The sequence below is a fragment of the Hippopotamus amphibius genome, chromosome 4 (genome assembly GCF_030028045.1).
Source record: "Hippopotamus amphibius kiboko isolate mHipAmp2 chromosome 4, mHipAmp2.hap2, whole genome shotgun sequence".
Taxonomy (NCBI): Eukaryota; Metazoa; Chordata; class Mammalia; order Artiodactyla; family Hippopotamidae; genus Hippopotamus; species Hippopotamus amphibius.
The window spans coordinates 158,417,866-158,431,293 of NC_080189.1; the positions used below are offsets into that span (position 1 = coordinate 158,417,866).

At 49.9% G+C, this 13,428-nt stretch overlaps 1 protein-coding gene across 1 annotated transcript in view; it reads right to left on the minus strand.

Annotated features, from left to right (window-relative positions):
* The window catches only part of DPF3 (double PHD fingers 3), a 201,314-nt gene that overhangs the window by 33,266 nt on the left and 154,620 nt on the right, over positions 1 to 13,428 (minus strand). Inside the window, exon 6 of the mRNA XM_057733524.1 lies at positions 6,734 to 6,812. Within this exon, the coding sequence (XP_057589507.1) occupies positions 6,734 to 6,812 (79 nt within the window). The remainder of the gene's footprint in view (positions 1 to 6,733; positions 6,813 to 13,428) is intronic.

Here is a 13,428-nt window from a genome sequence, read left to right on the forward strand (position 1 = left end):
AAATAAAAGAGGGTGTGAGTTACAGCCCAGAAAAGGCACACCTAGGTTTGGTGGTCAATGAGCAAGGTTCTTGAGAGAGCTAGAGGGTGTGAGGGTATCCATGAGAAATTTCAGCCTCTCCCAACCCTGTCTCTGACCAGCCCTTGCTGGGACAGACTGCAACCTGTGCCTGTGACGCAAGGACATTTAAATATTTAAAAAGCCCCGGCTCTGCAGGAACAAATGCACTCAGTCTCCAGGGACCAATCCCATGCCACAGGCCCTGCTCCACAAATCAAGTTTCTGGGGCACAGAGCCTTTCCCACCCCTCCCCCGCTGCACCCCATGCAAGAACCTGCGAGATAAGAGCAGCAACAACTGAGTGATGAGCCCGGCTTCCCTTCAGCGACAAGGGCAGCCAGCCTGAAGGCCGCGTTATTGGCTTTTCCGCTGCAGCTCGAAGCTAAAAGCACGTGAGCCTTAGAGAATGTGGGACCTTAATGCCCTCAAAATTTTTTTTAATAAGACTGCAGTAGTCATCTGATTCTTCCTGTGCACTCAGGTACAAGGGAAACCGGAGTGATTTTAAGGAGGTTGAGGTCAAGCAGAGTTCCTGGAACGTCTTGGGAGCAGCTGTGGCTGCCCCATGCGCCAATCCAGGCTGCTCTCGGCCCCGCGAGGTGGTCTCCTGATAGCCCGCAGCCGGACATCCGTTTCTCAGGAAAGAGCCTCATTGTTAAGGAAGAAAGGAGCCCATGTGTGGGGAAGGCAGCTGATCAAGGAGGTCTAGAGACTCAAGAAAGGAGCTCCTCATGGTTGACAAATGAAGAAAGGGGTATCATACCCACTGAGGGGTGGAACCAAGGCTAGACCCCCAGACCGTGTGTTTTGCCCCATGCATTCTCCCTGGGGTATACCACCTCCCAGAAGAACAGGAAAGGACCCAGACCCTACTCTGACACTGCCCCAACTGGACAGTTACACCCCACCAGATTTCTAGAAGGGTTGGCAACACTGTGAAGTCACAGGCCATGCAATCAAAAATACACATCTGTGGGGAGAGGGTGGTAGAGGACAAAGTTCTTGCTGATACGGAAGCCGGGGTGCGAGGGACCACTCCTGACGTGTGACATGACTCAGAGGCAAGTCAAGTTCCCAGGAGGGGGGCTTCAATCACATCTATTTGCCTTTTGTCACTAATCTACCCTAATGACCCCGTTAGGGGTGGGAAGCAGAGTGATTTTAATAGATTTAAATTTAAAAGCCTCAAAATTATGTAAACTATTCCATTCCACTTCAGCTATAATTACGACCTGACTCCAGTTTGCCGACCTGACACCTGGAAGCCATCTATCAACAGTGGACAGGACTTCACCTCATAAATAAAAATAAAAATAATGAGCAAGCACTCACTCAATCACTGTTAAAGCAGGTTTTTTCCTCACTTCTCAGGAGAACCAAACTCCATGTTGGTTTGGGGGCGGGCGTAGTTAGCCAGCGGTTAGTGCAGAGCTGTTCTGGGGTGCATCCACTCTGGAGATGGAGGAATAAGGATTCATATCCCAGCTTTAGCATTAACCAGCTGTGTGACCTTGGACAAGTCCCCTCACCTCTCTGAGCCTGTTTTTTCTCAGTAAAGTGAGGTCAATGGTCCCTGCCTCTAAGGTTAGTGTTGGGATTTACAGAAACAATATATAAAATGCTTAGCACGGTGCTCTGCACACAGAAGGACCCGTTAGCAGGAGTTATCACCATAATGAGAAAAAGCTGGGAGCAAAAGACGTGCTGGCGAGGATGTGGGGAGGTTGGAGCCCTCGTGCACTGTTGCTGGGAATGCTAAATGGTGCAGCTGCTGTGGAAAACAGTATGGAGGTTCCTCAAAGAATTAAAAATAGAACTACCCTATGATCCAGCAATCCCCCATCTGGGTATTTATCCAAAAGAGTTGAAATCAAGATCTCAGAGATATTAGCACCCCTGTGTTCACTGCAGCATTATTCCCAATAGCTAAGATGTGGGAACAACCTAAATGTCCACCAGCGAATGAATGGATACAGAAAATGTGGAACAAACACACAATGGAATACTAGCCATCCTTTAAAAGGAATATGGCTTTATTCAACATGCAATGACGTGGATGAACCTTAAGAACATTATGCTAAGTGAAACGAGCCAGTCGTAGAAAGACAAATGCACAATTCCACCTACATGAGTTCTCTCACTGTGCTGTACGGCAGAAACTAACACAACACTGTGAAGCAACTATACTCCAATTAAATAAATACATAAATAAATAAAATAAAGTAGTCAAATTCATAGCATCAAAGACTGGAATGGTGGTTGCCAGGGGCTGGTGGAGAGCGGGGACAGGAAATTGCTAATCAAGGAGACTAAAACTTCCATCAAGCAAGAAGAGCAAGCTCTAGAGATCGGCTGTACAACAATGTACCTCCATTAGACAACATATATTATACACTTAAAAATGTAAGGGGGTAGGTCTCAGGTTAAGTGTTCTTTCCACAATGTAATTAAATTTAAATTAATTTTTTTTTAAGAAAAAATTGGGAAAGGAAAAAGAAACTTCACAAATCACTTCCACTGTGCCCCACAGAAGGGCAAATGGGTGCTTTGTTCCTCCCCAAATGGCTGAAGCTTAGAAACAAAATGTACTCCCTCTCCCTGAATATCACCCCATCACCACCATCTTCTTTCCTATGATGCTCCTCGAACAAAGAAAATGGAAAAGTGAGTCTCTCATCAGAAGTCTGCCCCAGTGATGCTAACAGAAAATCCAGGGCTGGGAACAGTTACAAAGAGAAGTGGCAAACTGTTGCAATGATTTTTAAAATATCCCAGTAACCCAAACCCAAGGATTTCTTTCATATATCTATCTCTAGTTATCATCCCACCTATAAAAGGGAGTTAATTATATTATTGGGATTTAAAGCTATTAAGTAAAGTCAAGTGCTGGATTGCTGAATTTTATATTGGACTACTGAGTTTTATATTAATGTTGAAAGAACAGGAAAGGAAAGATTCTAAAGAAACCAACTAAAACAGCAATGCAAGCCAGTGGCACTCTGCCTGGAGAATTCCTGGAGACTCCAAAACTTCCAGAGGCAAAAAGCAGGGAATAATAAAAGGGCTGATCAGTCAGAGGCCAGCGCCTTCAAATCTGAATGAGGTAGACCAGTCATTTTCAAGAATCAGTATTCATAAGTATCCCTTGAGAAGCTTTCAAAAAATGCAGGTTCCTAGGCCTGTTCCCAGTGCTTCTGATGTGGGAGCTCTGGTGTGAGGCCTAAGAATCCACATTTTAATAAACACCTTGGTTATCTCTGCTCAGGGTGTCCAGGTCCACACTTTGACCAACACCAACAGCTTTTCCTACAAAGTCATATGCAGGTGCTTTGCTTGTAGGTAATGAACACTTTCCCTTCGGCAAGAGATTTAAAGGGAAGAAACAGAACTTTAATCCTGAAGCTGGGTAAACTTTCAGGATAATTAATAGAGATTGGTTACTTGCTGGAAAATGAAGTATTCATCTACACACACACCATGGATTGGGTAAAAAATAAATTACGTTCAGATGATTTAATATTTCTCCCAGATGGAATAAATTCAAGGCCTGAGTGAAAGGTAACAAGCAAACTATCTATCACCTGAAGTTAGCAGCTAAGATACTATTTCAACCACCCATCTTGAAAGGGAAGCTTGGACCGAGAACAGAGCAGGACAACTATATAGGCGTATACACCAAGAAGGGTTAAATACAATCACGTGTGGAAAACAGCTACAACTATTCCCAGAAACACAGAAGGAGGTGGCGGGGTCCACGGGGGCCTAATATTTTCATAAATAACTCAAAAGATGGAGTGGGGATTATGCAAATCAAACCATAGACAATACAAAAATGGCAGGGATGGAGAATCTGTGGAGAATGAAATTTAACTACTGGGCAATGTCTTTAAATTTGCCTTTATTGAATCTTGTATATTGAAGTCACATATTATCGCATCTCTTTATGGAGACTCAGTACGGCCGAATGCAGAGGGATTTACGGAAGAAGGAATAATCAAGTGCGTGAGTAGGAAAGAGCACACACCTGGAGAGGCATTAGCCTGGGGGTCAGGACAGGCACCAAGTGGGCAATGGTTGAGATGGTGCGCAGGGCAACGGGGTGGCCCATTACTTCTGTTCTCTACAGATGTGGGTGGTGTTAAGAGCCGATGTGTAAAATAAACAAGGAAATGTGTCGGTTACCCTTTGAACCGCTTGGCCTTGGTGCTGCGTCCAATGAGAGTGCTGAGCTTAAATTAAACCTGGAAGGGAATTCAGAGCAGGCAGTCACAGAAATTATGGGATGTGTCCCTATGTAAACCAAGAATACAAAGGGGATGTTGAGAGGGCCTCCAGCATAGACGAAATGCTGAATGTGCCTATCTGTTGGGAAAACAGGCACAAAAAAGCTAAGCGGGCCTGTAGGAGAGAAAAATTTCAGCTCCTATTAAGGAAAAAACAATCATTCAAAGCACAGTTGGAATCATGGAAGAAAGGGCAGCTTATGGTAACACCATCCCTGGGGACATTCAAGGAGTTGACGAGACACCTCTCTACTTAGGATGCATTAGAGATTATTAAAAGCATTCCTTGCTCAGGCCGGGGGTGGGAGGTGGGCCTTGTGACCTCTCCAAAGGTCATTCCTATCCCAAAGGATCACATGTCTGAAGGGCACCAGATAAAAATAAAGTCTATTAATCACTGAGCTGCCACACAATTTCCTAAGAGAGCCAGAATAGAGAAGGGCATTCCACGGTGGACCTTGTTCCGCTGAGGGAGGAAAAGGGAGGCAGTGCCTGCGCGGGCAGAGCCAAGACATCAGCCCCGGAGACTTGCCGACACCAGGCCTGCGATCAGGCCTCCCAAACGCCACAGGGTAAACAGGAGGAGGAAGAGACCCCGTGGGGAGGGGAACAGGAAACAGCAAATGGCACTGAGAGCCCCTAAACAAAGCCACAGGAGCTGGGGGGGAGGCTGTGAGCCAGGCCAGGCAGGGACACCCACAAGGGGCACTTCGTGGATTTAATACTAAGGAGGCAGACCTCTGAGACAAAGGAGCAAAGACAGGAACTGAGGGGAGGGTGGAGAAGGGCGCACGGGTGTGTCTGGCGTTATTTTTGGCTAAGAACCCAATGAAAGCTGGAGAGAGAGAGTGAAAGGTAAGCCCACTATCTGCGGTAGCAGAAAATCACCTAAGAAAATAGAGCTTTTTTAGAGCAATGCCCCAGTTCCAAAGCAGCTCTTGGCATCCTTGATGGCTGGGTTGCTCCGGCTAGACACGGCTGGAAAGCCTGCTCCCCGGGGGTCTGAAGGACCCTTCCCAGCCCAGAACCAGTCTCCTGAGGGCTAGCATGCCTGGTCTTTTATGTGTCAGAACAAAACTGAATGCCATCCAGGAAGCAAGACCAGGGCGGAAGCAGGCACCTCCTGGTATTGCCAAGAGATATCAGACCCCATACCCTGCTCCCTCCTCATCCTGAACCAGCCTTGCCTTGGGATGGAGATGTTACCTGCAGGAGTGTCTCAGGAATGTCATCTGCACGGTGTATTAACCAGCCAAGTGGGAGCCATGGAGTTTGAGTTCTTCTAGCAAAATGTTCTCCAACCAGCTGTCACCCCACCAGGCACAGAAAACTTTTTGAAATCAAAAGGTGCCAGCAAAGAGGGAGGAAGAGGGCACCACCCCGATGTACTCCCTGTGCCCCCATCTTCCCCTGGGTCTCTCCCGCTTTCACTGAGACCGCAGACAGCGGCAGGATGGGCAGGGCGCCCGAGGGACCACCGTGCCCAGGCCCTTCCTCAGCAGTCCCGCTGCCATCCTCAATGCAGCCCCTTCTCGCCCACAGCGGAGCTCTGCGTCCTCTGAGAGGAGAAGGCGGGAAGGGAAGATGGTCAGAGAGTGCGGTTTCAAGGGCTGCCCTTGCCATGGAGTGAGCAGATGGCGCCCGATCTGGTGAGAGGATAACTAGGACAAGGATTTTAAACCCACCACCCAGTGCTCTGGTAGGTGAGGATGACAAAAGCTCTCCAAGCTGACAGAAATCCCTCCGAAAGCTGCAGGTCACTGGAGGACCACCCGCCACCACTGCCCCCGCGGCTCTGCCCTTCAGTGCCTCCCCGGCTCTGTCTGCAGAGCCTAAACCCAGGAGCCAGGCAGTTGTTTGTCCAAAGATGTTTCTGAAGCAAGCAAGGAAGGCTGGAGATGGATCGAGGGCCATTTATTAAACTAAGTCATCGTCAGAGAAAGATTCATAACCTGCTCTACCTAAGACAGGAGAGAGAGAAAGAAAAAGAAAATTAAAGGGAAACAAATGAAAAGCCACAGGAGCCAAGTACCTTTGTGGGAGGATTTTGAGCTATGCTTTTGTTTGTAATTCTCCGAAACAGAGAAAGAAACAGAGGATGAACCTTAAGGAGACGGAGAGAGTGAGAGAGAGGGTGCCAGAGGAAAGCCACGGAGGAGGGCACAGCCGGGAGAGGAGCCCGGGGTGGGGCGGGGAGGCCTCCGGGCTTGCTTCCCCTCCTGCAGCAACACCGGGGCCTGGCTCTGCAGCAAGAGGAGGTCAGGTGGTGACTGCGGTGAGGCAGGCGGCAGCAGGCAGGCAGCCCCAGAGGAGGAGCCACAGAACCTGAGGCTGGGCCAGCACGGGGAAGCGAGGGGCTGGGGCAGGCAGGCGGCGTCCGCCGTACTTACTGTCACAGACGTAAGGTTTGTCGTGGTCTTCCTGAGAGGAGGCGTCGTGTCTCCTCCTGCCACCTGCAGAGCCGCGGGCCTGGGGAGACACGGGGGTAGCGAGATGCTCGTTAGGCTGACAGTCACTCGGGTTCCGGAGCTCGTGTCCTGTGAGGCCCTGAGCACTTCACCCGTATCTCCTCATTCAACCTCACACTACACGCGTACCAACCCCACTCTACAGGCCAGGAAACTGAGGCCCAGAGACGCTAAGTAACTTGCCCAAATCACTCAGCTACTCACCTGTATCAACTTTATTAAATCCTCACAACGCCAAGAAGCAGGTGCTACCAGTATCTCTATTTTACAGATTTAGGAGACTGAGGCAGCAGAGAGCTTAAGGAGCTTCCCCAAGGTCACTTGGTCACTAAGTGCAGAGCCAGGACGTAAACGCAGGACAGCCTGACGGCAGCGCCCTGAGCAGTCAGGATTCCCATCCTCTGCCTGCAGCCCCTGAGCCCTCCAGCTTCCCTGACCCCTTCGTGGATGCCAGCCCCGCTCCCCTCGGTCGCCCAGATGATGGGCGACCTGGAGCAAGGGGCCTAGGTGCAGCTATCGCCCCAGACTCCTGTGTTCACACCCGCCGCAGCTCACGTCTCTCAGGGGCCAGCCAGGCCCGGCAACAGGGCCTGAGCCCGGGCCTGTGGGGAGCGCCCCTCCCCCTGCTCTGCCTACCCCAAGAGGCGCGCTTCGGCTGAGGCCTCGCTGTGTGGTCTGCCTCGGGGCTCCAGCCAGCAGCAGAGACCTTGACGCCTCGCCGTCTCCTGGGGCTGCACCCTTGAGACCCCCACCCTGGGCGCATCTCCAGAAAGGTCAGCATCGCCCGGGGTGGGGCGGCGGGGGTAGGGATGGGCTCCACCTCCAAGGATAGACAGGAGCAGCCAGAGAGGGGGCTGGCAGCTTGGCAGCCCCAGGACGGTAGCGACAAGAACCGTGGCAAGGTTTATTTATAGACCTTGGTAAGGCTCCCGCCGGTCACGTGGGTGGCACCCTAGCCTCCTCCAGGTCATTCTCTAGTGATGAGCAGCAGTACACTCCCAAGCAGGGAAAGGGCCCGGTGGGGTCTTTGGGGACCGAGAGGAAGGCACAGCAGATGAGAAATAAACCATGGCCGTACCCGGTGTGCAGGGAAAATGGCGCCGTCTCCGGGGCCTGGCCTGGAAACGTGGCCCCGGGAGACTCCACGGTCGAAAGGCCAGAGCTGCACGCGCGCGCGCACACACACACACACACACACACACACAGCTTTCCCTGGGGACGTCACAGGGCAAAGGCCCGTACCCCTGCCCCACGGTGCTCGCACTCTCCCAAGCACACACACTTCACAATCAACACCACCTGCCACGCTACCGGCCACCGCCTCCTCGTCCGTCTGGCTCCAACACAAATGACAAAATTCCACCTCCTTCCTTCCCTCCCCCTCCAGGGCGCACTCCCTCCTAGGCTCCCCGCCCCCCGCCCCTGCACGGGCGCGCCAGCCAGCCAGCAGCCCCCTCCCCCGGCCTCATGACGCAGAGTTGACCCCAAGAGGTTGCTGTGCGGCACTGGCAGCCACCCCCAGGCACGGACGGGCCTCCCTGCCTGCCCACGTCGGGGGGGGGTCACCCTCAGCCGCCCGCGGTCCCCCCCCCCCCACGCCCCCTCGGAGAAGCCAGGGACAGCTTGACGTGCGCAGCCCGCGGCCCTGTCACAGCCGCCTCGGAGCAGGAGAAAGCAAGTCAAGCAGAATGACAGAGGCAGCAGAAGACTCGGCGAGAGGGCTCGGGGAGGCTAAAAATACCACCCGGGAGAAGAGGAGGAGAGACAGAGCTGGGAGCAGCCAGCGGGCAGCGGGGGCCCTGCGGAGAGCCAGGGTGTCATCTCACTCCGCAGGGCTGCCAGCAGGGCTCCCACTCTCTCCCAGCGCCTCCGTTTCCTCAAGTGCTGAATGGGCGTCACGGCTATAGGGCACGGAGGGCACAGGCGAGGGATGCCTCCCGTGGCTAGCGCACTCTTCTGGTCTCCTGAAATGTTTCAGGCTTGGAAACTCTGAACCCTCCTTGTCTGGCTCAAATGTCACCTCCTCAGAGAAGCCCTCCTAACCAATGTATGTGCCCTCATCCCCTCCATGGGTCTCTTTCCCCTATCCTGCTTCATGTCACAGCGCTTAGCAGTATCTGACGTTATTTATACGTGCGTTGGTGTACTTGTTGGTTTCCTGCCTCCCCCACATAAGGGTGGAACACGTCTATTTGGGCCACCGTTGTACGTGGCACCCAGCACAGGGCCAGCCACCTAAGCAGCACTTAGTCAATGTCTGCTGAATAAATTAATCCATCCATCAGCCGGCCGGTCAGTGAGTTAATCACCTTTGGTTCCTCTTCTTCATTCTCTGTATCCAAGTGCTATTGTGTCTTTCTTCAAAGGCCATGTTAGGCTTTGCATTTCCCTTTCTAGTCCACATCTTAATCCAGAAGCTCACCAATTAACCCCTGAACTGCTCAAAGAACCTGCCAGCTGGGGTTCTACCTCCGCGCTGCCCTACCCAATCCATCCTGCATGACACTCAGACCAACTGGACAAAAGGAGTGAAGGACGGGAGCCCATGGTCATCTGCTCATTCACACATTCAAAACTGCCATCCAAAGCCCACCGCATATCCACTGATGACCTAGTGCCAAGTCTATCAGGTCCCCTCATGCTCGTGCTACATCCGAGTCTTTGCTTTGACTGATCCCTGTCACAGATCAGCCCCTACTCTGCCCATCCACATCTGGTCCATGCTTTAGCCTTGCTAACATGCCATGCCTCCAAGAATCTTCCTCATGCCAGGAGTAAAGCTTCAGCTTTAAAGTCAGACAGACATAGGTTTAAACACTAGCATGTGTTTTTGGACAAGTGACTTCTCTAAGTGTTAGTTTTCTCAGCTGTAAAATGGGCATAGCAACATCTTTATCGCAGAGTTGTTGTAGAGCTAATAAGGGGGTGTGAAACCACAGGGGACAGCGCTAGGTCTACAGGAGGTACTCAATAAATTATTTCCCCTCCTTGCCCAGTTGATTTCTCTTTCCTCTGAACTCTTATTGCATTCGGTAAGTGCACAGTCAGAAGCCTGCTGCTTTCTAATTGGATCATGACTATCAGCATTTTCTCCTCAGGTTAATTCCAAGGTCCTTGAGGGCAAACATGGCACTTCATACTTTATTACGAGCCCCTGACATTTAGCACTATGCTGGGCACACAGCATCCAAAGCTTGTTCACATATATTAGCTCAGTTAATTCCTACAATACCATTTGAGTTTAACCAAGTAATATTACTCCCATTTGGCACTTGATGAAACAGGTTCTGATAGGGTTCATGACTTGCCCATAGTCCCAGAACCAGTAGAAGGCAGAGGCCCAGGTTTCCAGGATCTGTGACAGAAAACTTTGAAGCTGATGTCCGAAAGAAACCAGCCTCGGGACTTCCCTGGTGGTGCAGTGGTTAAGAATCCACCTGCCAATGCAGGGGACACAGGTTCGATCCTTGGGCCGGGTAGATCCCATATGCTGCGGAGCAACTAAGCCCGTGCACCACAACTACTGAGCCTGTGCTCTATAGCCTGTGAGCCACAACTGTTGAGCCTGCATGCCACAACTACTGAAGCCCACATGCCTACAGCCCATGTTCCACAACAGGAGAAGCCACCGCAATGAGAAGCCCACACACCTCAACAAAGAGTAGCCCCCACTCACCACAACTAGAGAAAGCCTGTGTGTAGCAATGAAGACCCAACACAGCCAATAAATAAATGAGTAAATTTTAAAGAAAGAAAGAAAGAAAGAAAGAAAGAAAGAAAGAAGGAAGGAAGGAAGGAAGGAAGGAAGGAAGGAAGGAAGGAAGGAAGGAAGGAAGACCATCCTCCCTGAGAACTGCCCACCCCACTTCACTCCTCCCCACTCCACCTCCCCCATTCACACACAGGTAGGCCATGGCCACCATGATTGCACCACATGGCCCTGCCCCACTGGCCACTGTTCATTGGCTGGCTCAGGAGTAGACATGTGACCCAAGCTGGGCCAATCAGATTCTACCCCCACAGGACTCTGAATTGGGAAACAGTGACTCTAGTGAGTATGGGTTACTTGGGGACCCATAAATTCAGGAACTATGAGGTTACGTGCACAGAGAAGCAGGAGATGCAATCATGTGAGAGAAGAATGAAGGAGGGAGATGTACAGGCCAGAAGCGGCCTGGGTTCCTTACCCTTTCCCAATTCTAAACCCCTGCCACTTTCTTGTCCTTCCTGAATCTTCAAAAATTTGCTCAAATTTGGGGCAACGGCTCAGCAGCTTTTCAAATACTTACCATTTTTGCTTTAGTTGTTGAGTTTCCAACAACTAAAAGACTTTCAACTAGGACAGACTCAGTCCCGAGCAAAAAACCTAGTTGTTCTATACCAGTTGTTCTCAAATAGCAGTCCAGGGATCCTTGGGGGTCCCCGAGACCCTTTTCGGGAGTCTCCAGTGTCAAAACTATTTTTGTAATAGAACTCAAATGTTACTTCAAAGCTTTCACTCTCATTCTCTCACAAGTACACAGTGGAGTTTTCCAGAGGCTACACGACACAATTATGTCATCACTCTGTATGCTCATGTAGTCTTAGGTTTAATATTTTTTCTGTTTTAATTTCTATTATGGGAAGTATCACTAGTTATAACCCACCAGAACAATAGCTTTGGGGGCTCTCAGTAATTTTTAAGTAAAGAATCCCTGAGACCAAAAAAAAAATTGAGAACCACTGCTCTACACTCTTGCCATTTAAAGGGTGGTGTTCAGACCAACCGGCAGCACTGGCATCACCTGAGATCTTGTTAACCAAGGGAGATCTCAGTCCCTGCCCACCAGACCTACTGCATCAGAATTTGTGCTTGAACAAGATCACCAGGTGCTTTATATGCACGTTAATGTTTGAGAAGCACTGGACTACACCACAGCGCCTCATAGACACTTACCGATTGAGCAAGTGATTGATAATACTCACATGGATAACTCACAGGGATTTCATGAATTTTAAAGAACTTTGATTTGTTGGGCTAAAGTTACCATAGACACAATTACTCATTGTTGGGCCTAAATTTCTCTCAGCCCTCAGGGAACCTCCACTGTCAAAGTTCTGAGAGCTGTTCCCTTTGCTTGCACCCTCCTAATAATACCTAGCCTTTATTAAGCACTCAAAATTGGTTGTGTATGATTGCCCCAATTTTAATGCGGAAAAAAGTGAGACCCAGAGTACTTATGTAATTTGGTCAAGATCACCGAGGTTATATAATTCACCCAAGGTGTAGGAAGTGGTAGAGCTGGGATTTGAGCTCACAATTCAAACAAGGCAGACTGTTCTTGCCATCACTACCTTAGCCCTGACTTCCTCAATGAGCACACAGAGCACCTAGGGGTCTTGTTAAAGTGCAGACTCTAATTCAGCCCACCTAGGGTGGAAGCCAGGGTCTGCGTTTCTAACAAGCTCCCAGGTGACACAGATGCTGCCACCCAGGGGCCACACACTGAGGTGTATAGGCCTAGAATGCCTCTCAGTCCCATCAACAGAAATGGAAATGACTGTCCTCCAAGAGCCAGCAGCAGCTTGAATACATCTTAAAGGGTAGCTTCATTGAGGCTGTGGGTGAAGCAGCTCCACACCTTATTCCAGCACAGGCAGGCTCACCTGCACTTTCCAGGTCCTTTCATGGCTCCCACCATGGGTGACATGTCCAAAATGTCACTGCACAAAGTAGAGCCATTCAACTGCCCCTAAACCAGCCTCAGGTGGGCCCAGAACTGGTCTAGGCCCCATCAAGTGCCCTCAATGGGTTCAGGCCTTTTCTCAGCTCCCATAAAGCTGAAATATGATTTTCCATTCCTTTTCCATCATTCAATCATTCATTCAACAAACTGGTCAATGGCCAAATGCTGAGCACTGGGCCATGTGTGACCCAGCAGAACAAGCACAGACCTGTGCTCAAATCTTAGCTTCTTCCTTACTAGGCTGGATGACCTTGAACAAGTTCCTTAACCTCTCCAGGAGTAATAATCCCCACTTATGGGAATGAAAGAAGCAGTGCTAGCCAAGAGAAATATAACAGGGGGCCACATGTCATTTAAAATTTTCCAGGAGCCACATTTTTTAAAAAAGAGTAAAGAGACACACTGATGCAATTAATTTTAGTAATATATTTTATTTAACCCAGTATATCCAAAATATTACAACTTTAATATGTAATCAATATAAAAATATTAATGAAAATTTCACCATTCTTTTCATACTGTATCTTTGAAATCTGGTGGATATTTTACACCCACGGCACACTCCAGTTTAGATGAGCAACATGTCAAGTTCTTGGCAGCCACGTGTGGCCAGTGGCTGCTGTACCAGCCAGTGGCTGCTGTACTGGACAGGGCAGAAACAGAGAATGCAGTACAAAGGACCTAACATCACTCTCCGTAACGCAGCTCTTATTGTGAAGAGCCTCGTCACATTGCCTGAGGTATAGGAAGTATACAGTAACTACAAACGGCTGTTGCTGCTGCTTCGGCTGGTGTTCTTACAGAGAAGACACCCAGTTCATATTTGTTGGCTGCAAGTGCAATGCCTAGATTTCAGGTGGGAGTGGAGAAGACGTAAAGACGACTGTTCTC